General features: G+C 37.7%; 3 protein-coding genes across 12 annotated transcripts; 2 read left to right on the top strand and 1 right to left on the bottom strand.

Moving 5' to 3' along the window:
• Nucleotides 1-7002: 7002 nt before the first annotated feature.
• On the bottom strand, nucleotides 7003-13307 carry LOC120004395 (tRNA (cytosine(72)-C(5))-methyltransferase NSUN6). Of its 7 annotated transcripts, none has more exons than XM_038853740.1 (13): nucleotides 13166-13307; nucleotides 12957-13075; nucleotides 12340-12703; nucleotides 11904-12051; nucleotides 11635-11772; nucleotides 10792-10854; nucleotides 10534-10655; nucleotides 10042-10246; nucleotides 9111-9322; nucleotides 8103-8263; nucleotides 7708-7789; nucleotides 7509-7570; nucleotides 7003-7376 (listed from the first exon to the last, which is right to left on the bottom strand). In XM_038853740.1, exons 1-13 carry the CDS (start codon nucleotides 13238-13240, stop codon nucleotides 7262-7264), a joined length of 1866 nt encoding a protein of 621 aa, XP_038709668.1. In that variant the 5' UTR covers nucleotides 13241-13307; the 3' UTR covers nucleotides 7003-7261. The 7 variants fall into 7 exon arrangements, 4 of the variants coding, with proteins under 4 accessions (XP_038709668.1, XP_038709669.1, XP_038709670.1 ...); XM_038853741.1 differs by having other exon boundaries at nucleotides 8151-8263; XM_038853742.1 differs by having other exon boundaries at nucleotides 8163-8263.
• Nucleotides 13308-14030: 723 nt separating this feature from the next.
• Nucleotides 14031-18279, top strand: LOC120004397 (3-hydroxyisobutyryl-CoA hydrolase-like protein 5). Of its 4 annotated transcripts, none has more exons than XM_038853747.1 (16): nucleotides 14031-14048; nucleotides 14371-14442; nucleotides 14609-14692; nucleotides 14798-14866; nucleotides 15001-15064; nucleotides 15253-15326; nucleotides 15441-15524; nucleotides 15648-15732; nucleotides 16119-16204; nucleotides 16459-16580; nucleotides 16670-16730; nucleotides 16829-16927; nucleotides 17130-17231; nucleotides 17327-17368; nucleotides 17577-17683; nucleotides 17778-18279. In XM_038853747.1, exons 2-16 carry the CDS (start codon nucleotides 14410-14412, stop codon nucleotides 17863-17865), a joined length of 1200 nt encoding a protein of 399 aa, XP_038709675.1. In that variant the 5' UTR covers nucleotides 14031-14048; nucleotides 14371-14409; the 3' UTR covers nucleotides 17866-18279. The 4 variants fall into 4 exon arrangements, with proteins under 4 accessions (XP_038709675.1, XP_038709672.1, XP_038709674.1 ...); XM_038853744.1 differs by lacking the exon at nucleotides 14031-14048 and adding an exon at nucleotides 14093-14240; XM_038853746.1 differs by lacking the exon at nucleotides 14031-14048 and adding an exon at nucleotides 14152-14236.
• A 1792-nt stretch (nucleotides 18280-20071) lies between these two features.
• Nucleotides 20072-21616, top strand: LOC120004597 (cytochrome b561 domain-containing protein At2g30890-like). Its single transcript, XM_038853964.1, has 4 exons — nucleotides 20072-20206; nucleotides 20322-20483; nucleotides 20904-21052; nucleotides 21195-21616. Exons 1-4 carry the CDS (start codon nucleotides 20072-20074, stop codon nucleotides 21499-21501), a joined length of 753 nt encoding a protein of 250 aa, XP_038709892.1. The 3' UTR covers nucleotides 21502-21616.
• The last annotated feature ends 2153 nt before the right edge of the window (nucleotides 21617-23769 follow it).

The following is a 23769-nucleotide window of genomic DNA, read 5'->3' as shown; positions in this document are numbered from 1 at the left end:
AAGCCACTATGTGAATATCACGCAAGAGAAGTGGAACGACTTAATAGATTGATTCAGTGAACAAATCAAACCAAACAATATTTGCAAAAAAAATGAATATCTTAAGCTGACCCTTAGCTTCGACTGGATCTTTGAATAGACAATGCGAAAAAGCAGAGATCCAAGTAAACTTAACACATATTCTAATAAAGAAAATCAAAGCAAACATAAACCACATGACCACAAACCAACACAAGCGGAATCGAATCAATACACAAACCAACGAACCATATATAACAAGACACAAACCAACGATGTGAATCAGATTTGAATGCAAAGGAATGGAGCAGCAATCACAGACCAATCAAATTGAATGCCGAGTATGAAATGAGGAACTACATAGGCACGTTAGAGTGTATATTATTACCTTCTCCCGATTTCCTTTACTCTTTTCCTCCTCTTTGTGCAGCGCACACCTTCACCAAAAGAAACCCTTCTTTTGCCTTCTTTTACTTGTGTTTCTGCCTTTTGTTTGTGTTATCTGGCTACCCTATTGACCCGATTTCCCCTTCTCTCAAAACCCTCTGTTTTTCTTCTCCCCTTTTTCTCTCAACTCTGCCTTCCGATTTTTCTTTTTTTTTTTCTCCTTTCAATTGTGCGGCTCCCTCTTTCCTATTGTTGGCCCCCCTTTACAAAAAGCTCCACATTTCTTTACGGGACTTTTGGAGGCCGGTACACTAGATTATACTTAATTGTAAAAAAGTGCAATCACTAAAACATCCTTTTAAAAAAGTACACTGGGGATCATCTTTTACCAAAATAACCTCAATTTTGATTTTCTCTCTCCACGAATTGTGATACAATAGTGATACTTTTAAATAGAAGATCCAATTTAGTGTTCAATTTATATTTTTGGCTCATAAAATGATGATTAAATGTTAGAATGTAAATTTGATAGCATTACATGTCTTTCTGGTTCAATTATGTCATTTTAGTGGATTTTTGATGTTCGTGATACTATAGTGATACATCTCTGCAGCTGTAAATGTTTTTCCAAAACGAGCAAGAGATGTACAAACCAAGAAAAGAAAACCAAGAAAGGAAAAGTAATTAGGAAGAAGAAGTATGCATATTGGTTCAATTGTATCATTTTAATGAATTTTTTGTGTTCGTGATACTATAGTGATACATCTCTGCACTTGTAAATGTTTTTTCAAAACGAACAAGAGAGGTAATCAAGAAAGGAAAAGTAGTTAGGAAAATGAAGTATGCATACTAGTTTCATCATTTTAGTGGTTTTTTGGTGTTGGTGATACTATAGTGATACTATAGCGATACATCTCTGCAAAAAACGAACCAGAGTCCAGATCTGCAAAAAAACAAAGCACAACCCAGATTGAACAATGAAGCATAGTCCAGATCTGTCAAAAACGAAGCAGAGCAACTCGACGCAGTCCAGATTGAGCAACGACGAAGAAGGAGATGAAGAGAGGAGAAACTCGGCCAAAAACGGAGAAGAAGACAACGAAGAACCAGATCGAGAACCAGAAGAAGAAGAAGAAGAAGAAGAAGGAGAGAAAGAAGGAGATAACTTTTAGTAGAGAAGAATGAGAGAAAGAGAGTAAAAGAGTTTGGAATTGATTGCTTTGCTTAATTTACAATAGAGCACGGTTTGAGTATATGTACAGAAAAGAACTACAACGGTAACAAATAAACAAATGATTATAAATAAACAAATGATTACAAATGATAGCTAGCGGCTCCATTGACAAATGATTACAAATGATAGCTAGCTGTTGTGAATGGGCTCCATAGTGTTTGACTTGGACTGAGAATGAGTATTCTCTTTATGCCCCCGCAAGATCAAGGATCCATCGCGGATGCTGATCTTGAACCTGATAGCAGAGAAGCGTGATCGCGGAAGGGATTTCGTGAGAATATCTGCGAGTTGATTGTGAGTGTCAATGTGCTGCACAGAAATAGCTTTCTTGTTGACGAGATCACGTAGGAAATGTAGATCAATGGCTATATGTTTCATTCGGGAGTGCATGACAGGATTGAGACTGAGATGCGTGGCACCAAGGTTGTCACAGTAAAGAGCAGGCCGAGCAAGGATAGGAAGGTGCAATTCATGGAGAAGACTGGAAATCCAAAGAACTTCAGAAGCTGTAGAAGCAAGGGAGCGGTATTCCGCTTCAGTAGATGAGCGAGCAATTGCACGTTGTTTGCGAGAGCGCCAAGAGATGGGACTGTGACCCAGAAAAATTATATAAGAGGAGACAGATGAGCGATCGTCAGGGTTACCGGCCCAATCAGAGTCAGAGAATGCTCTGAGTTTCAGAGAGCAATCCGATGGGAGAAAAATTCCATGATGACAAGTGCCTTTGAGATATCGCAGCAAGCGTTTGAGAGTGAGCCAATGAGCAGTGGTAGGACGAGAGAGATATTGAGCGAGTCTGTTAATGGCGAAGCTTATATCGGGGCGCGTGAGAGACAGGTACTGAAGAGCGCCAACGAGCTGACGATAGAGGGATGCATCAGATATGGCAGTGCCAGAGAATTGTGAGAGACTGAAGTTTGAAGGTAAGGGTGTCGCAACAGGTTTAGAATCCAGCATAGTAGCACGGTGGAGAATATCATGAATATACTTCTGTTGACAGAGAAAGAGACCAGCAGTAGTGCGAACAACTTCAATACCAAGAAAATAAGAGAGATCACCAAGCTCTTTGAGAGAGAATTTATGGGCGAGAGCTGCAGTAATTCTGTGAATTAAAGATAAACTAGAGCCAGTTAGAATAATATCATCAACATAAACCAGTAAATAAAGAACAGCGGAAGTAGATGTGTAAATAAAGAGTGAGCAGTCAGCTCTAGAGTTAACAAAACCCAAGTGAAGCAGCGTGGTGCGGAGAGCGGTGAACCAAGCTCTGGGAGCTTGTTTGAGACCGTATAAAGACTTGCGTAAAAGGCATAAGTGATGAGGAAATTGCTGATCGACAAATCCGGGGGGTTGTTTCATGAGAACAGTTTCAGTCAATGTGCCATTTAGGAATGCATTATTGACATCGAGTTGTTTAAGAGGCCAGTTTTTCATAATAGCAATAGAGAAAATAAGACGAATAGTGGTTGGCTTGACCACCGGACTAAAGGTTTGAGAGTAATCAAACCCAGGGCGTTGAAGAAAACCCTGAGCAACTAACCGAGCTTTGTAGCGATTTATAGTGCCATCGGGATTTCGTTTGAGGCGAAATACCCATTTGGATCCAATAGGGCGATGAGTGGAATCAGGGGGAATTAAGGTCCATGTGTGGTGGTTTTGTAAGGCTTGGATTTCTTCTGTCATTGCTGCTGTCCAATGGGGGCTTTTAAGTGCTTCACGGACTGAATGTGGTTCAGGAGATTCAGGAGTAGGATGAACGGTGGAGTGGTGCAAAACTTTGGATTTATGAATATTATTCATAGATCGTGTAACCATGGAGTGAGTACGAGGAGGAGTGGGAGGAAGAGATGCAGGAAGAGGTGTAGAGGAGATGGGTTCAGCAACAATAAGGGGACTAGAAGAAGATGAGTTAGATGGGGAACCAGTAGGAGGAAGAGGATCATGAGAGGCTGATAATGGGGAAGGTGGAGAGGATAAATCTAAGGAGGAAGAGGCAGGGAGGGAGGTAAGATGGTTGGGGTTGGGCAATTGTCCTTGATAGATAACATCGGAGGAATCATATGGAGGAGGGCAAGAGGTTGAGATGCCAGGAAAGAGGTGTTCTTTGAACACAACATGACGAGAAAGATAAAGACGCTTGGTCTGAGGATCATAACACTTGAATGAGCTTTGTGAAGTACAGTAGCCAACAAAAATGCAAGGAGTGGAGCGAGGGTCAAGCTTGCTTTTGGTATAAGGCCGAAGCCAGGGGTAGCATAAACACCCAAAAATTTTTAACTTATGGTAATTCGGTAGTTGTTGAAAAAGTAGCTGGTAAGGAGAACGGTGTTTGAGAGGGGTTAAAGGTTGACGATTAATCAGATAAGTAGCTGTTTCAAAAGCAAGAGACCAAAAGGAGAATGGAAGGTTGGCTTGAGATAGAAGAGTTTTTCCGGTCTCTACAATGTGGCGATGTTTTCGCTCCACTAGTCCTACGTGTTGAGGAGTGTAAGGAGGGGATTGCATCCATGAGATTCCAAGTTGGGAGAGTGTAGATTTTAGCTTGAGAAATTCACCCCCATTATCGGTATAGAGGGTTTTGATTTTGGTAGTAAAGCGATTTTCAACAATGTTCTTGAATTGCAAAAAAAAAGACATTGTATCAGATTTTTGAACTAGGGGAAAAATCCAAGTATAACGAGTAAACTGGTCTACAAAAAGCAAATAGTATTTGTGACCAAAGATTGAAGGTGTAGCAGCTGGTCCCCAAACGTCAGAGAACACAATTTCAAGAGGAGCGGATGAAGACAGAGTTGAAGACTTAAAAGGCAACTGATGACTTTTATTGATACTGCAAGAGTTACAATCAGAAAATCTTTCATGCTTAGAATAGGAAATTGGAATTGAATTCAACAGAGATTGTAAGGCAGTGTGATTGGGATGACCAAGGCGTTGATGCCAGATATTGAGACTTGTCTTTTGAGCAAAATGAGCTGAGATAGGTAGAGAAGGAGTGAATTGGTATATGCCATCAATGCATCTGCCCCGAGCCAGAGGGAGCCCTGAATTCTGAGACTTCACAACAAAATAGTTAGGGTGAAACTCAATAAACACATTATTGGATTTAGTAAACTGGTGTACTGAAATCAAATTCTTCTTAATGGCAGGAACACATAGAGTGTGTGCAAGTGTAAATTTGTGAAGTCGTGTGTGAAGATTACAAGACCCTTCATGAGTGACATGCAAACCTGATCCATCACCGATTTTTACTTCATCTGTCCCATCGTATTCAGAGTGAATTGAAAGATTTCCAAGATCATGTGTCATGTGGTGGCTTGCACCTGAATCCACCAGCCACGGTTGCACAGTAGAGGGAGCAGATCCAACTGAACTGGAAGCATAATTAGCACTAGGTGCATACTCAGTGACAAACGATTTGAGTTTCCTACAAACTCTGGCTGAATGCCCAGGTTTTTCACAGATCTGGCACATGACACGAGGCCGTTGTCGAAAACCATTGTTGTTGAAGTGATGAGAACCAGATCCACCATGGGTTTGCTGATGTGATTTTAGGCTACCATTTCCCCCGCCATTGTGTTGACGAGGAGGGAAGGACCTTGGTTGTGAGTTGTTAAAGGAGTGCCCAGAATTCTGAGATCTATGTGTATGTTGTTTTTGAGAGTAGTGAGCAGTGGCCACATTAATGGACTGGTTCTCCTCCAATTTCTTTAGATAAGCCTCTTGACTGACAAGACGATCATGGAGATCCTCAAAAGATATGGGATTTTCACGACCTCGAATCGCTTCTACAATACCTTTGTACTCGGCACCTAAACCATCAAGGATGTAGAGTACAAGATCATCATCATCGACCGCATTTTTGACTAGTGCAAGTTCGTCAGCAATTTGCCTGACGTAGTGAAGGTACTCTTCCATTGTTCGGTTGCCTCGTTGAAGATTATGAAGCTGTTGTCGTAGCTGGATCTTTCTGGATCTGGATTGATTAGCATAAAGTTGGTGAAGCTTCTTCCAAGCTTCAGCACTTGTGGATACATCACCCAAGAGCGGTGAGACAGTTTCATGAAGAGAAGCTACAATGGCATTGAGAAGGAGACTGTCTTGACGATCCCAATAGTCAAACTCAGCAAAGTCTGATTTGGGTGGACAGAGAGTGCTTCCATCTACAAAACCCATAAGTCTGTATCCTCGCAGCACTGTAACAAGCTGAACTCTCCACAAAGTGAAATTGGTGGGCTTCAGCTTTTGGGCAAGCTGGGAATTTGCATTAATGGCTACCACAGGTTTGCCATTTGCTGCTATTAACGCAGATCCATCTCCATGTGAGTGGTTTGTTTCTGATGCCATGGAGGAAAAAGAAGAATTGGTTTCTGGAGAGTTGTCCTGCTCCGATACCATAAAAGAGTTTGGAATTGATTGCTTTGCTTAATTTACAATAGAGCACGGTTTGAGTATATGTACAGAAAAGAACTACAACGGTAACAAATAAACAAATGATTATAAATAAACAAATGATTACAAATGATAGCTAGCGGCTCCATTGACAAATGATTACAAATGATAGCTAGCTGTTGTGAATGGGCTCCATAGTGTTTGACTTGGACTGAGAATGAGTATTCTCTTTAGAGAGGACACACTAGAGTTGGATAGTTGGAGGGAGAAGAAGAAGAAGAAGAAGAAGAAAGAGGAGGGTATTATAGGTATAAACTAAAAAATATCTTAAGTCAGATGACCAAATTACCCTTAAATTGCACTTTTTTACAATTTTAAAAATGTCCATGACCTTTTTACAATTAAGTTGTCTAAAGTGCTCTTACTGCCAATTGTCCGTTTCTTTATATAATGTGATCACATAAAACCCTACATTCTCTTTTTACCAAGATGTCCTCAAAACCCTATTTCTTCTCTCCTTAAAAATCTTAAGAAATTAATATTTTGGTATTTTCTAATGTTTTTGCAAAACCCTAAAAAGTTGTCACCTTTCTTTTTTAAGGTTTTATTTATTATTTATTTAATTCTCCTATTTTTTAGATATTTTCTAGGGTTTAGTTGTATTGGGTTTGGATTTGAATTTTTATGGACTTATGGTTCAAGAAATAGGCTTTAAGATTTTTTGCATGCTTGTGGGTCCAAGAAACAGACTTTGAATTTTTGTGAGCTTACGGGCTCCAAAACAGGCTTTTGAATTATTATTATTATTATATTTTTTTAATTTTTCCTATTTTTCTATTTTTTTGGGCCGGACGAAAACCGGGTACTATAACTAGGGATGCTTAAATCATACTCATGGTTTTAGTTCTATTGATGCAGAATTGGGCTCAGCAAAGGCATACTGCCTTCTGTTTCTTTGTCAGGAAAACTGAATCTCAAGTTGAAAGTTACGAATACATTATGATACAAATAAGCTTGAAAATCTTGTTAACAAGTAACAGGCCAGCATAAATTTTTGAAATGAAGTCCAACACTGCTAATTCTGAGCCTTCTAATAGGGCAAAAAGACAGTAAAAAATGTATTTACAGAAGGCATAATGGTACAAGGCCACAGAAGTCTGAGCATAGATAGGATATCATCTAGTGGACTTAGCAAACTGGTCTGCTCTTGGTCAGTTGCATGTTTTCCCCAAGTCAAGCATCTTTAGATCCAACAAAAAATTTGGCTATGAAAAATCCAATAGTGTCGAGGGGAGATGATGGGTCAAACCTCTGAACAAGTTCTTCCTCTCCAGGTCTCAACCATTCCCTGCAGATTCAAATGTAACAGCTAGTAACCAATAAGGATAAAAGAAAATCAAAGTGAAAAAATTAAGGTTGTATGAAAGGAAATGGAATTTCAAGCGTATACAAAGTCATGTAATCTGGAAACAGTACTTACTCAACATATCCATCCGGCAATTCACAACGACCAACAATGCCAGGGCCTCCAACTTTTGGGTGCTGAAATGCATCACAACAAGACACTCAATTTCCATTGCATGAACAATTACATGGTTGATATCATTTAATAAATCATACCCAGCAGACAATATAGTTCCCAATACAAGAAAGCATAATCAGTGCTTGTGGCATTTAACCTGCTCTGCTAATGAGAGGAACTTGTATGTATCCAGAGCGTATCGTACCAATCCTTCATTTTCACCAGGGTTAATTGTACACCTAGAAACGAACGAACAAGATATTAATGGTTTATTTCAATATCTTTTACGATGATGTTGAAAAAGCATTTACAATATTGAGCTACAGTGCGTATTAAAATAACAGGCAATTAAAATTTAAAAGGGTGATTTTGCTTTAGACTACTGTTATAAAAAGAGCTAAGATAATTAAATGAGAAGATGACATTGACATAGGTCAAGGATCCAAATCTAACTGACAGAGGGAGGAGAAGAAGACGCTATCATATTGTATATCATAAGGTCACAAATTTCATCACCTCGGCAGGAAAAATTCTTCCATTGTTGCTACTCACATACAATATAAATCAAAGTTTGCATTTGAACAATGAGAAGGATGTTGCCTGCATACTGACGTTGAATACACAATAACTCCACCAGGTCGAACTAACTGAACGGCCTGGTCAAGCATCCTCCTCTGATACTTTGCATGGCTTCTCAAAGATTCCACTGTTTCCTGGAAAACAAACAACAAATCATATTCAACTTTCCCAAGAACACAAAGAAACAATTAAGTTGTAGAAAAAGACAAATAGCAATCACATACATATACTTTATAAGAGCCTGCTCAAGTGATAACAGCGTAACTAGTTAAAGACAAATAGCAATCACATACATATACTTTATAAGAGCCTGCTCAAGTGATAACAGCGTAACTAGTTAGGAGAATTAGCAGCAGCCGCAAGCCAAAATGACAGAGCAGGTAGGACTTTATGAAGCCAAAAGGCAAGACAAGCACATTTTTTTGATAATCCAAATTTATTCTTTAAGTTGCTTTTTAGATGAGTTTCAGTCTTTAGAGCACAAAATGCATTCACCTTTTCTTCCCCCCATATATAAAATTAAAAAAAATCACATATACCAAATATAAAAAAAGGCAGAAAGTTAGAGAGCATGCAACTGCTGCCATTGAAACCCCATCACAAAGCTGTATCTCATAAGAAAAACAGAAAAAGGAAAGAGAGAGGAACAGAAACAAACAAAATGCCACAACTCATCCTATAACTTTTAGAAGGCAGCCCCACAGTCTGAGGCATGCCTTAAAATCCTAATGTCAGCATATTTTTTGACCAAAACACACAATACCTTCTAACTTCTAATTAAAGCATCAACGGGATTAAGGGTCGAGAAAATAACACATTTTATAAAATTTCAGGAATTTGACTTCTAGAATGGCCCAAACTTATTAAACATCTGTTCAAACTTCAAATCCTCAAGAACTTGCAGCACTGCAAAAGAAAGAAACAAATACTATGATATGGAAAAGGTTAAATTTCAAAAAGCCATCAAGCAGATGATCCTACCTCACCAACAAAAAGTCGAGGTCTCAAACCAAGAGCAGAACAGGGAGCATCAAGAAGAACTCGATCAAAGCTGTTAGGATGGAAACCTTTTGCACTCTCAACCCTACTGCCCAAACACTGATTTCTTCCCGGCCCATTCCTCATTCTTCGCATATTCTTCCTGATCTCAGCTCTGCTAATGTAAGCTCTCTCATTTGCTTTTTCATTGCTAACTAAAATAGTCAAAGTTAGAGACATCACTAATTACATAGATTTTTCTTGAGGCATAAAAAATGCAATAGGAAAAAACAATTGCTGATCATTGCATCATCATCAGATAGTTATTGATAATCAACACTCGTTAGAACCAAACAAGAATAACAATAACAGAGAGGAACTGCAGTCCAATAATATTTTGCCCCACCAAGATTAAACTTTAGGAAATTGGAAAAAAACTTATTGCCAAGCTTTGATCTGATGGCAGAAATATGCCATGCTGTGGCATCCTGAAGCTTTAACTCAAAGCAAAGGACGTGTATGTCCATGAAAATGACTTTTACTGAATTCTTATTAAATAATGTCTATAATAAGGAAGAAAAACAGCCATGACTGTAACTGCCAACAGCGATGCAAATACAATCCAGGCGAAACTACTATCTTTTTATCATAAGAGTTCAATTATTCACACAACTACTGCTCCATTGGCCTGTGAGGGATCCATGTTTATGATTTTTTTCTTTCCTTTTCCTCAAATTTTCTTCCATGGGTACTCAAGGAAATCAGGAAGAGATAGATGCCGTCATACAGTAGAAATCACCACAATCATTCATTTTGAACTTCTATAATTAAGTCATTATATCAAAGAAGACATGGCTTCAAGTAGTAAAAAATGATTTAGATTCAATAGGAGTAACTAAGTCATTATATCAAAGAAGAAAAAAGAATTGCACACCAGTTTGCTGGTATATTTTATCAGCACTAAATCCTCCAGCAGTAGATGACAAATTTTCCTCAGGCAGCCTCAGTGTGTCAGAACTTTGATCAACGCTCATATCACTGGATTGGACTATTCGGCAAACAGCTTGGGTAGCATCAAGCTTATAAGTCATTATACTTTTCAAGCCCATTTCAGAAGCTCGCTTCTGAATATCAAGCACCTAAAAATGCGGGAAAAAATTATGCTCCTCAAATAATGAAAAGAATTTTCAAATAACAAAGAGCAAAAAAAATCAAATTGTATAATGCAGAATCCCTCAAATTAATGATAAAGTAATGACTGCTAAGTAAAACAACCCAAGTTTGGACCATAAATTTTCTAACATAAATATGGATGCTGAGAATAGAAATTTGATGCAAGTGGCTTTGCATTTCTTATCTTTCTGTATCCATAAGAACTTAATTCATGTATTCATGCATATAGCATCTACCATATCAGAATGTGTACCTTGTTATGAGATCTATCAACTGCAACAACCTCTCCTTCATCCTTCATCAGGATTGCGATTGCAGTTGTTTTCCCTCCTGGTGCAGCACACATATCTAATATCCGCTCACCTTTTTGGGGATCTAAGTCACAAAATCAAAATGGAGACACTTAAATTTGACATGTAGACCCACCGATCAATAATATAGTTACTGTTGGAAGATAATTATGCATTATAATTTTATAAAGCAAGATAAAACTAGGGATTGTGATATATACCAAGGACTTGAGCAGCAACAATGCTTGGAAGATTTTGAAGAAAAATTTCCCCCTCAAGTACATCTGTAGAGAAAAAAAAAACCACCCCAAAATAAAAAACTTTCACGGGATCCCAAAAACGATGAACAACTATGTCCCATAGCGCAATCAGGCACCATTCACAAAGACATAAGATGAACAATGAAGTAACTAAGTGGGCAGATCCATCTCATAAAGGTAAAACAATGATAGTGTATCAAAAGACCAGCATTACTTAAACCGCCATTTTTATTAGTGGAAAGCCACCATATATTTAATCTAAAGCATGGATTATGGAAACAAACTCTGTGAAAAAAAGAGGCAATGTAATCTTCTGCTATTAAGCACCAAATATTGCCCTCACTTTACCATCAGCTTAAAGCTCAGCCTCAAATTTGATGTCTCAAGGGCAGTCAACTAGTATTAATTTAGTGTCTTGTCCTTTTATATGTATTTTCTTATATTCAATTTCAATACCAAAGCATCATTACTACCAAGAGTCGGGTTAATTATAAGATAAATTGGAGATATGAGAAAAACCAAAACCTTTTGCTGCCTAAAATGAGCTACTAACTAAACCATTCATAATAACAGTAAAGAAAATCCAACAGCAGCACCTAAAACTATCTCATAACATATAGATCTAAATCGAATTATAAGCATGACAGCATGATAAACAATGAAAGAGAATGCATATTCCTCAAACGATGCACATAGGAAAACCCTCAACTGGCAGAAAGCCATTTTCTGTTATCAAATTGACCTAATCGTGGTAAATCACATTTCCAGTGCAGCAATTACAGAAGTTCCTGATAAAAGATATACCATTAAAAGAAGGCAACTTAAATACTTGATTATTCATGTCCACAGCAATTCCTCCTGGAACACGGAAAATCCCAGCCCTTGACAACATTGTTGTTCCTTGGCCAATATATAAACCACTTCTCTCAAAATGATAAGGATCTACAATGACATAATGACATGAGTCATTCTTCAATATTCAAGAAATATAGGCAGGAACATATGATTCTAAAAATATAGAGAAGCACCAATATTAACGAGTATAATTTAATGGGAGGAATAATAATTAGTGCCTGACTCTAGTGCCTGTAGAACAGTCCCACGCGTTATGCCAACTCCCCATCTACCATCAACACCGGGTTGCTCAACAGCAACTGAAACTGCCACTCTATCTCCTTTCTCAACATGGGCACTGCAAGCTATCACACCAGGAACATACACCTAAAAATAAACAATTATGAGAAAACAAGTGAAAGAATATACTATCCATAACTTGGATGAAAAATAGTGAATGTAATTTCCATGGAGCACACCACAATTCTAGAAACAATCAAATAAAACTTGAAGTATAAAATATGGATCTTTTGATTGGTTGGTGATAACTATAACAGGAAATTCAACTAATGAAGAATGTTATTCATGCAACGAAAGGAATCAAGATAGTAAGTATTTCTAATTGGTTGGCGGTTGCACACCCACTTATTCCACAGATGCCATAGATGAGCTTACCTGAGCACCTCGCAGAACTGCTTCAGCACATTTTCTACTCACAAGTACCTCCTTTGGAGGTCTGTCAGGTGCATAACCATAATCAATTGTGTGTGGCCCAGAACCCTTAACAAAGAGGACATAATCCAATCCAGGTATTTGACACTTTGAGACTGGGCCAAATTGTAAGTCTTCATCGAAGGTCTTTGCTACATCATCAGCCAGTCCCGATGCCACCATACTACAGTCGTCTGAGTCAATGGAAATTTTGGACTCCAATGAACCGTTTCTAGTTTCTTTTATAAATTCCTTTAATTTCTCCATTACAGCATCACTTGTTGTCTTTAACGGATTCACCCGGATTGAAGAGTAGCAAGAAGGATATCTGAACAAAAATAGACAGCATCACCTTCATCTGAGTACATATCCAACTCGTCTAGAAGGAATGTAACAGCAAGAAAGTAGAAACAACGTTGTTCATTACTTCATAATGAGAATATCAAACGTGAAAATTCATAAGAACTCCAAACAAAATTTAGTTATCTGGAAGATAACAAAATTAGCGGAATTGCAAATATTAAAGATAAAGGCTTTAAGCAAAAAACAAACAGAGGCAACACAGAGGATCGTTGAATTACGTCAGCGCTTTAGAGATGCGAGAGAAATGGTCAGCTCCATATGCTTTTAAAAAGTAATCCTCCACCTGAGGGTTCCATCGCAAAATGGGGTTGTAGCAGTATCGCTCCGATGGATCCATCTGAACAACAAGAAAAGCCATTTTCAAAAACTCCATCAGCCTTAACATATATTACCGTACGTATGCATAGACACACAGAATGAGAAGCACCTGAACAGCGGTGTTACTGAGGCAGAGGAAGCTTCTGCGGATGCTTTTGAGCAGAAGATCCCTCGCTTTCTGCATTCAAAGAGGGGTGACAGCTTCCCTTGGGTTTTGGAGGGTTTACTACCCTCGACAATGTTAGTCTGTTTGCAGCCAATTAATTGGGCTTCTATGGAAGTTGGGGCCTATCATGGCCCAAATTATCAATGAAGTGGGCTCAAGCCTGATTGAATAAATTTGAGCTAGTACAAGCCCAAACCAGTTGTCTGTCGGTCATCCGATTCATTGCCCCTTGGCAGTATCGCCAAGTCCAACTGATTGAACTGAAGCTAGGATTGAAGCTATGAACACTCACGTTCATGCTGACCATGTCATTGGTACTGGTCTGTCAAAGGTTTGGAATTTCTTCCATATATGTTTCCAAATTTCCTCTTTTTCGTCGTGTCATATTGTCATGCTTTGCGCTTTGATAAGACTAACCCCTTTGATGTCGTATGATGGCAAATGGGTCTGTTGCAGACTAAGGTTCCTGGTGTAAAATCTGTGACATCAAGAGCTAGCAATTCAAAAGCTGATCTTCATATTGAAGGAAGCTGGTGATAAAATATATTTTGGTGGTATGTTTCTTGAGGTATATGCCATTTCTCTTCTGAAAGTTATTACATTTGCATAGTCAGCGTCATACACTCTGACTCTGACTCTGACTCTGACTCTGACTCTTTGCCGAAAGTAATAATCGATCAACAAGAGATAAATAAATTTATCTAAAAAAATGGTCGGTAACTAAAAGGTTTGTGTGAGAACTCTGGTTGAGGGTCGGTGGGTGGAGTTGGTGGCAATCACAACCCAAAATGACTCCACAGGTGGAGAGCGTGGAGAGAGCTGGTAGGTACATCAAATACTTGAAAACTCTAAAGTATATATTAGTCGAGCTTACCAACCAGACAACCCCGGGAACTGATTTTCCATTACCGGTCTTCATAAGACACCCACCTTGTCTTCATACTTTCTATTCAACTTACATATAAGTTGTTCCTTTCCTTTCAATTTTGTTTGAATCCACGGCATTTCGTCATTGTTGGTAATTTATCTTTGTTTAACAAGATTTTTACTAGTGTTTCGACTAAAGCTTGTAACTTTTGGTTCTGATCTCTGAGAGATTGAATGAACGGCTCTTGACTTTAATTATCCAGAGCTATTTTTTTGCGTAGATAATTGGCTGAGGATCGATTTACTTGTTTATCAATACAATGGCTCAAGAAGTTGTGGACCCGGAAGAGCAGGTAATGTGATCTTCATGTGTTATTGTTGTTTTCTCCTTTGCTTTGTTTCCCCTTTCTATGCCTCTTTTATTCATTCTTCCTATTAGAATGGTTATCTTCCCAAATGGGTTCAGGAAAAAAAATACCTGTTAATTACAATATGGGTTCTTCTGTGCATATTGTTTAGGTGGTTCTTGGGGAAGAAATAGACCATGTGAGGATAATTACTTTGAACCGGTCTCGTCAACTGAATGTGCTCAATTCAAAAGTGGTATGTCCGGATGATACCAAACTGGGTTATATATGTTGCAGCTTATTTTAAGTACCTCAAATCATTTCGGATATGTAACTAACATTTCCTTTTCTTCGTGTACAGGTTTATCTACTAGCTGAATACTTGGAAAAATGGGAGAGGGATGACAAATCTAAGCTTATATTAATTAAAGTTAGTTTTTGAACGTTTTTTGGAATTTCAAATTGTTATTGGTGATTTAGGTTTCTCTTTTTCATGATATAAATTGAATAAGATCTACTTATCCATGTTGTTATGTAATTACTTAATATGAAGTTCTTGTGCAGGGGGCTGGCCGAGCTTTTTCTGCTGGAGGGGATTTGAAAATGTTCTATGATGGAAAACCGATAAGTAAATGCACTTCCCTAAAATAGAAATTTTAATTTTCTGTTATTTGCAAGGTGTTAATTATGATTTTTCCCATCCACAAACTACCTTGCACATGTTGATCACCTTTCTGAGACATTATGATTTATGACATTGCTTTGTGGATTAGTAGCAAGACTAAAAATTTGTATATGACTTACCCTTTTTTGTAGAGGATTCTTGCCTTGAAGTGGTCTACAGAACTTATTGGCTATGCTATCACATCCATACATACAAGAAAACCCAGGCACTGTCTTGAAACCTTATCCTATTGGCCCACAATCTTTGTGGAATTCAAGTTTCCGCTTTTTACAAAATATTTTTCGTAGTAGACATTTACAATTGGTTGTTTGAGTAACAGGTCGCCCTGGTTAATGGAATTGCAATGGGAGGAGGAGCGTCCTTGATGACTCCAATGAAATTTTCAGTTGTCACTGAGAAAACTGTGGGTATTTAATTCTTATCATGTTATTTCTCAGCATGATCATTTTCTCTGTCAGGTTTACATTCAATCCTGATTTGGCATATAGTTACTATTTGTGATGTCTCTAATGAATGTATTTTATAGGTTTTTGCAACTCCAGAAGCAAGTATCGGGTTTCATGTTGATTGTGGCTTTTCATACATTCTTTCCCATCTACCTGGTCATTTGGGTAAGCTTGCTGTAGCCAATGGAGTAGGAAGCGCGATTTCATAAACGTGGAATGTATAAAGAGGAGGAAAGGGAGACCAAAGAACAACAACTGAAGTCATAGAAAACATCAATCTATAATAATCCAACAAGAAATCAATGTCTTGCATTGAATTGAACTAAAGAAAATAATTCATGTAACAGATTCTCCTAGTTTGGAATCGAAACTTGTCGGCATCAGTTGAGTATGATGCGCTTTACTTCTTATTTGCTTTTGCACGTCTAATATGTTGTTAGATTGAAGTCTGTCCAATCTAAATTTACTCTTGTTCAATACAAGATGAGCATGAAGAGAATGCTCACCATGATTCTAAGTATCAAATTGATATAAGATGGATTTTCATGCAGGGGAATACTTAGCCTTAACTGGGTCAAGGCTTAATGGGAAAGAACTGGTTGCAGCTGGACTGGCAACCCATTTTGTCCCTTCTGAGGTGAGCACGAACTTTTGCTTTCTTATAGTTCCCTCGCTAAATTACATAATCTTGTGAGGATGCCCTTGTGTCTGCAATTTAAACATCCATGTAACATGTTACATATATATACATGAAGAGCTGAACTGCTGGTCGGTGCTAATCATGAAAATTGCAGTTTTTTAGCTCAATACTGGAACTGTAAAGGTTAAACGCTCTATTGAATAGGTTGCATTTCTGAGACACTGACATACTCACTGTCTTCTATTTATCAGAAAATGGGAGAGCTAGAGAAGCATCTGATTAAATTGAACTCTGGTGATGAGAATGCTGTGAAATCCACAATCGAAGACTTCTCTCCTGGAGTTCAGCTTGATGAAGACAGTGTTCTCAACAAGTAATAATATGAACTAGGACAACCGATTTACTTTTCCATTAGGTCCTTTAAGCTCCATAATGTCAAGTCAAAACATGAACATCTCTCAGGAAGTTGATCATTGACGAGTGTTTTTCCAAGGAGACCATGGAGGATATCATCAAATCACTTGTGAGTCCTTAATTGTTTTCTTCTTTTATCATAATATAGCGTACATTTATATCTTCGTATCTCAATTTAGGTGAATGAATGTGTAATCTACTCTACAGGATACCAAGGCAAGGAAAGAAGGAAATGAATGGATAGTACCAGTCCTTAAGGGGTTGACAAGATCATCTCCTACGGCACTGAAAATTACGCTAAGATCGGTATTGAATTCCTATTTTATTAGCACAATAGTTTCCATACTGACTACACGTGGTCATAACTTTACTAGATGTGGTGATTACCATAAAAACTAGCATTTTTTAATGCCTTTTCACCTAATGTCTACTGTATATGAAAACATATCATGTGCGTGCCCTTAAGGCTTATACTGCCCTCTAATTTGAACTTTCTACAAATTTCCAGATTCGTGATGGAAGGAAGCAAACACTGGCTGAAAGTCTGAAGAAAGAATTCAGGGTAACAATGAACATATTACGAACCACAGTATCAACGGATGTCTATGAGGTAGAATTCGAGTTACTAATAGGAAATAGCGAATTATACAATTTTGGAAGCACAAAATCCCCGCATATTAAATGAAATTTTGTTTTCTGATGTAGGGTATTAGAGCACTCACTATTGATAAGGATACTGCTCCTAAGGTACTCTATCTACCCACTTGTGTGTGAACATATGCAGAACTATGAGTATATCATTGGTGAAGTTTCGTTTATTTCAAGTTGAATATCTAATATGATGTTTTATTGTGTCATTACGAAGAAGTAAAAAGACATCCATTTAGTATTTATACGGTATTCTGTTATTGTTCTCCTCTTTGGCTAAATGATGCAGTATCTGCTTCCAATGTAGTGGGATCCGCCAAGTTTCGAGCAAGCGGAAGAGGGAAAGCTGGAGTTGGTATTTCAGGCATTTGGAGGGGACCTGGAGCTCCAGATACCAGAAAAAGAGGAATGCAGGTTAGTTTAGGTTTCAAATTATGTTCACAGTTGGATGCTCCATATAATTAATTTGGTTCTTAGTTTTGTCTTTTTTCGTTGAACCAAATTACAGGTGGGATGGTAAGTATGAGTACTCCCCTTATGCAACGAAGGTGACAGATGAAGAGAAGAAAACTCGTCAGGCTGCTTCTTTGTTATGAACCTGAACCTGAACCTGAACCTGGTAGCTCTACACAGCAGTCATGTGCTTCAGCTCGCTTCTGTTTGCTCGGTTTTTCCTACGTGTATTAATCGATGATACGATTATTGACAAGGTGTACACAAGGAAAGGAGCTGCACAACATGGCAAGACAGGTGGCTGAGGCGGATTGATCCAGTTGTTGCTTTAGTATTAGTGTCTTTTACTCATTTTGTCTTTTCTTGCTTAGGGTTTCGCTGTCTAGGTATTTAATGTAAGGTTTGTAATAGGAGGCGGCAGACTACATTTTGTAAGGACTCATTGGGAGGCCCTAACTCCTCGAAAGTTAGGTTGTTGGTTCTCTGTTTTATCCATTATCGCTGCTACTCGTTATCTGCTTTCCATCAATACAAGAAGTAGTTCATCTTCTTGACCATTTGCTGCTGATTATTACTTGTGTTTGTGATTTCTGGATATTATCCTATCAATCGACTTGGTGTTTGCTAATAAAATTACTGCCTTAATCCCCCATTTGCGCTTATTCATGAAAAAAAGGTAGTCACAGGGTCATTCTGATCACAGAGCATAAATAATATTGTTCCTTGATCCTATGTAGTACAAGTGAAGACAAGAACTAGCAGTTGCCACTTGCCAGTTGCAGTCGAATTGGGATCCTTGATCCTTCTGTTTCCTGGCTCGGTCTATCTTGCTGGACTCAAGCCCAAAATGATAGGGGCCAACAAAATATAGCTCTCATCAAATGGGCCCAGTCAGGCCCGTCTGTTGTCCCCGTTTAGAGCCCACCCATGCATATATTTTTTTTCAGCATTTCAATCATCAAGAAGACATTGGGAGGGTGGGGTTAGAGAGTTTTAATCAAAAGGAACCTTCTCTAAACATACCTAACTACTTGATTACATCTTCAAAGTCAATTTTGTCATAGAAATGCTTTATCAAACCCATTTTCAAAGAATTAGTCAATCACACAATTGATAGATTTGAAAATGTAGTATACATAAATTGTTGGTAGTGGTAGAAGAATATTTAGGGCAGTTTCCTCCTACTCCTAGCTTACTGAATAAGATTGTTTTATATTTGGAAGACATCTAATTAATCATAGGTGAGGTGACAATAGTCCATAAATACTTTTCTTAATAATTATCATCATGGAAAACATTGAATGATAAGAAAAAGGACCACATGGCAATGCAGCTTTTTGTTTGAATTACTAGTATTGGATTGTCTACAACTAAAAAGTGGCATGAGCTTGGTTGTCTTGGTCCATCTGTCTTATACTCTCTTACTCTCTCCAAAATTGTTCCTCTTTTTGTTTTTGTTATTGCATCAGTACTGGTTCTACTACTCCAAAACAGGGTTGGGCTCAGTTTGTTTGTGGTTGTTACGAATAAGAGAAGAACCCACCATATTTATGATCAAGGAAAATAATAATGACTACGGAGTTCCATCACATTAATCCATCATTCCACACTAATATAACAATGCTAATATGTAATTTAATCCCACACCCACAGTATCATTGCTTTAGAATAAGCTTTGCTTACTGCTTTTGTGTTGGTCTATATATATACACAGGTAATTCTCTGTGTATTTCAAAAAAAAAAAAAAAAAGGTTTACACACAACAATATATAGTGCATGACTGATAGTGGAAGCAGAAGATAATGTTTTAGCTAGTGAGACCTGCCAAGACCCACTTTACAAAATCTTTCAAATTTCTTCATCCATTGAAAATCTGACCTCTTTTTGCTCTGAAACTCCACTTTCTCCTCCATTCACCCCAAAAGGCTTGTTCTAGTGAACCCCACATCGTTGGAAGGCAATCCATGCCATTCCCCCACTACCCTTCAATTCATACTCAAATCTTCTCCCCTAAGTACCATATATACTATATCAAGTTATCCACTCAATTACAATTGTAACAAGTATGGCCTCTTTAAACTAAGTAAAGAAAGTTCGTGATACACTAAAGTTCCACTTTTGAACATTATTTTGCATTTAATTAAGAGAGATTGTTCAAGCGTGAGTATATGTATATGGATTAGACACCCAATTGGGTATTTCTTTCTCTTGAGAATTTCATGTAGTTGAGAGCTCGCATAAAGTTTTGCAAGTTATATAAACTTGATCTTCCAACAGAAGTTACAGAACCTCAAAGCTTCAAAATTCTTGTCATTCAGTTGGGTTTGTGCTTGTTTTAATTTAGGAACAATGCAGGTTCTGCTAAAGTTGATTTCTTTTACAGTTCATGCGAGTCTTATTGCTCTTGTTTTACCATTAGTCGATTCTTTTCAAGTAGACTCGAAAAGCGCAGAAAATCATAGAAGCAACAGCAACATTCATAAGGTATGTATAGTTCAATTCATCATTCAGATTTTGATTAGATTTTCTTCGAGTGTTTTTGTTTGAACTTTCTTATCTCTGCAAGCTTTTCCACAACAGTATGTGATTTTGGTTACAGTTGAGTCCTAAGCTGCTATATGAGATTAAAGTTCATGGGTTTCTCCTCTGGGCTTCAGTGGGATTTCTGATGCCTGTAGGGATACTCATTATCAGAATGTCAAACAGAGAAGAATGTGGAAGAAGGCTTAAGATTCTGTTCTATGTTCATACAATTTCACAGGCATGTTTTCTTTTTCTTTTTTTCTTCCTCCTTTTTTGCTGTCACATCTTGATGTTTTTCAAGAATCAAGACGGCCAATGAGAATTTCTTTCTTTTTTTGTATTATTTTTCTTTACATGACAGACAATATCTCTACAGAGTTAAAAAACGATTTCATTGAAGCTTTAAAATTTGTTAATTAAGAGAAGTAAGATGTCCCACTTTCTTATGATGAATACTTGAAAGGCAAGAAAAGTAATGAGCATAAAAAATTGAAGGTGCATAATATATAGAACATAATTATGAAGTTAGGTGTTGCAATCACAAATTACAGTTAAACAGGTAAAATAAAGCTCTGGGTAGCTGAACATATCTAATTTTTTAATTACCAAATGACTGCTAGATTTGTAGTATATAATTGTTACTTTTCTTTTTGAACAGATGCTATCTATATTTCTTGCGACGGCAGGAGCAGTAATGTCCATCAAAAACTTCAACAATTCCTTCAATAATAATCACCAGAGGATTGGGGTTGCACTCTATGGCATCATATGGTTTCAAGCCCTGATTGGGTTTTTACGGCCACAAAGGTAAAGCCTCAAAGTTCGTCACACCAAAGGCATTTTTCAAGCCAACTGAATCATTTCACACAAGACTACATTCTCTTTAGTGCATTAGTTTCTAAAGTTTGTTCATGAGCATAAATTCTCTATTTCCATTAACTATCTACAGGGGATCAAGACGAAGAAGTGTATGGTTCTCTATGCACTGGCTACTTGGAACGGCTATATCTCTGCTAGGAACCATCAACATATACTCAGGATTGCAAGCTTATCATCAAAAGACATCAAAAAGTATAAGGCTATGGACTACAATTTTCACTATTGAAATCTCTCTCGTTGCCTTCTTTTACCTGTTCCAGGAAAAATGGGTATATATACAGAAGCAAGGAGTGATTTTGGGTGATGAACCAATACGACCCTCCAATAATGTGATTTCTCCACAAGACAGAAAGGAATTGGTGGCTGAGTCTTGTTAAGAAAGCAGAAGAAACTAATGACTGAATTTCCCTAACAAAGAAACTTTGGTTTTTTATGTTCTTTTTTTGTATTCTCCATATCCTACATTTAGGAGAGATTGTTGCTTGGAATACAAGCTTCTATTAATAAGATGAGTCGTACATGACTCGGTTTAATCTTTCTTTAAAAAAGGGTTTCCCTTTTTGGATTTTGACATTCACACCTACAGAAGAAAATCATAGATCACTTGCCTCGTGCCAGTTTCACAAACAGCTCTCTTTTGGTAGCATCAAATTCTCTTCTTGAAACAAAAAAAAAATGCTGCATGACTTTGTTCCTATTGGCATCCTTAGACCCGCAAACTCAAGCCAGTCTAAAAGTGTTCTTATTATAAGTCCAAGTTGCCCCTTAGGATTTTGCAAGAGATATTGAATTCATATGAATGAAGTTTCATTGTATAAGAAACTTCCTAAAAGGAGAATTCTCAGAGCACAAATCACAGTTTTGAGATCTGCAGATAAAATATATATAGTGGCATACTGGCATCTACTTATTAACTTTCCGAAGAAAGAATGTTTTCCTGTGGTTGATGCCTTCTATTTCTATATCAAGGGTTTATACAAGATGACTTTCACAACAGTTGAATCCAGTAATTATACCTCCAAAAGATTCATAGGATATGATTTACGGTAAATACGAGAAGTAACTAAGTACATAATCTATACAAGCCCCACAGTGACGTAAAATTCCAACGTCTCTATAATGATGTATTCGATAAAATGTCATGGGAAAAGCTGCACATAACCAGTAATTATAGCAATCCCTAATATTATAAAAGGAGGAAGCATTACAAATGCTCCAATAGTAGCAAAGAAAACTGAGTCGTTCCTTTGAGACACTTCTTCTAGGTAAGCTTGTCTTCTGATATTTCTCTTTTGTGATATGGTCAAGAATTTGGCACTGACCGACACCAAAGTGTGTGTGTACTTACCCCAAGTGTAGGGTATCGTCAAGTAATAAACCGGTGAGTCCGGTATCGATCCACGAGGAAGCAATGCAAATTTGAAGTGAATGATATGCAAATGACTAGTTAACACTAATAAACACAATGAATATCAAATAAAAACAAGTAAAAGAAATGGGCCGAATGACTCGGTAGCATGAGCGATTTTGTAATCAAAGTAAGCACAAATTGGATTTAAAACAATTAATTAAAAACCTAGTCTCTAATCCGTCCCGGTGGTTACTCGGTTCTCATACTCAAGGTATCATTGCAAACACACACAACCATACACAATGCATTGTGTGATACTATCAATCATGCATATGCAAAGAGAATTGGGATATAAGACTTCAATTCATACATGTAGGCCATCGGGTCTCTTAATCTACGATGAACGCAAAGGGATAAGCACCTAATATTATGGATTAATGTTCCCCCTTGGGGCTCGGCTTGGCTAACACCCTAGTTTCACACTCAAAGATCAATTAACCATAACTCTCCCATGCACATTCCTAAATTAACCCAAAACCCCATCATCAATACACATAATTAATAGCTATGCAATGGAAAACTCAATTAATTAAGGAAATCATGCAATGGATTTAACAATTCTCAATCAAACACATTAGATGCAATCCCTAGACTAGACAATCCAAGAATACAATCAAATATGTTATTCTCATATATCCACTCACACAACTATCACGAAATTAAAAGAGAAGAATCGAAGCTACGATTCTTTGAACATACCTTGAGTAATCGAAACCTTGCATCCACCTTTCGGGATTAGAAACTAGAGAAGAGAACTACCCACTCATGATTGTTGCAATAAACATCCAATCTATTGTCATCTAAATCAGAGTTTATACAAAATCAAGAGAAAGCACCAAAAAACAACAAAGAAAACTTAGAGAGAGAAACTAGATCTACACTACTCCTATGGTGGCTTCCTCTTGGAGAAGTCAATGAATAATGAGGAAGCCAACCAAATCTTAGGGTTTTCTTCTCTTTTTACAATAGAAAATACCTAACTACCCTTATAAAATCGTTTCCCATTGGTTACATACATGATTTACCCCAAATGCCCTTGAAATTTCGGTGCAGAAAATTGCAGATTCGCCGTAGGTGTCCGGACGGGTGTCCGGACGCTTCATGCCTCCAACTTTGTGAGCCTCTGTCTCAATTTGTGAAGAAAGTGTCCGGACGGGTACTGTGGGTGTCCCGACACCTCACAGCAAAAAGTGCCCAAAAAGTGCTCCAACTTGCCCGAACAAGGTCCGATTCC

Source organism: Tripterygium wilfordii, chromosome 8 (genome assembly GCF_013401445.1).
Source record: "Tripterygium wilfordii isolate XIE 37 chromosome 8, ASM1340144v1, whole genome shotgun sequence".
In the NCBI taxonomy this organism is placed as follows: Eukaryota; Viridiplantae; Streptophyta; class Magnoliopsida; order Celastrales; family Celastraceae; genus Tripterygium; species Tripterygium wilfordii.
Note: the sequence above shows the minus strand (reverse complement) of the source record. Positions and strands in the feature narration are given on the sequence as shown.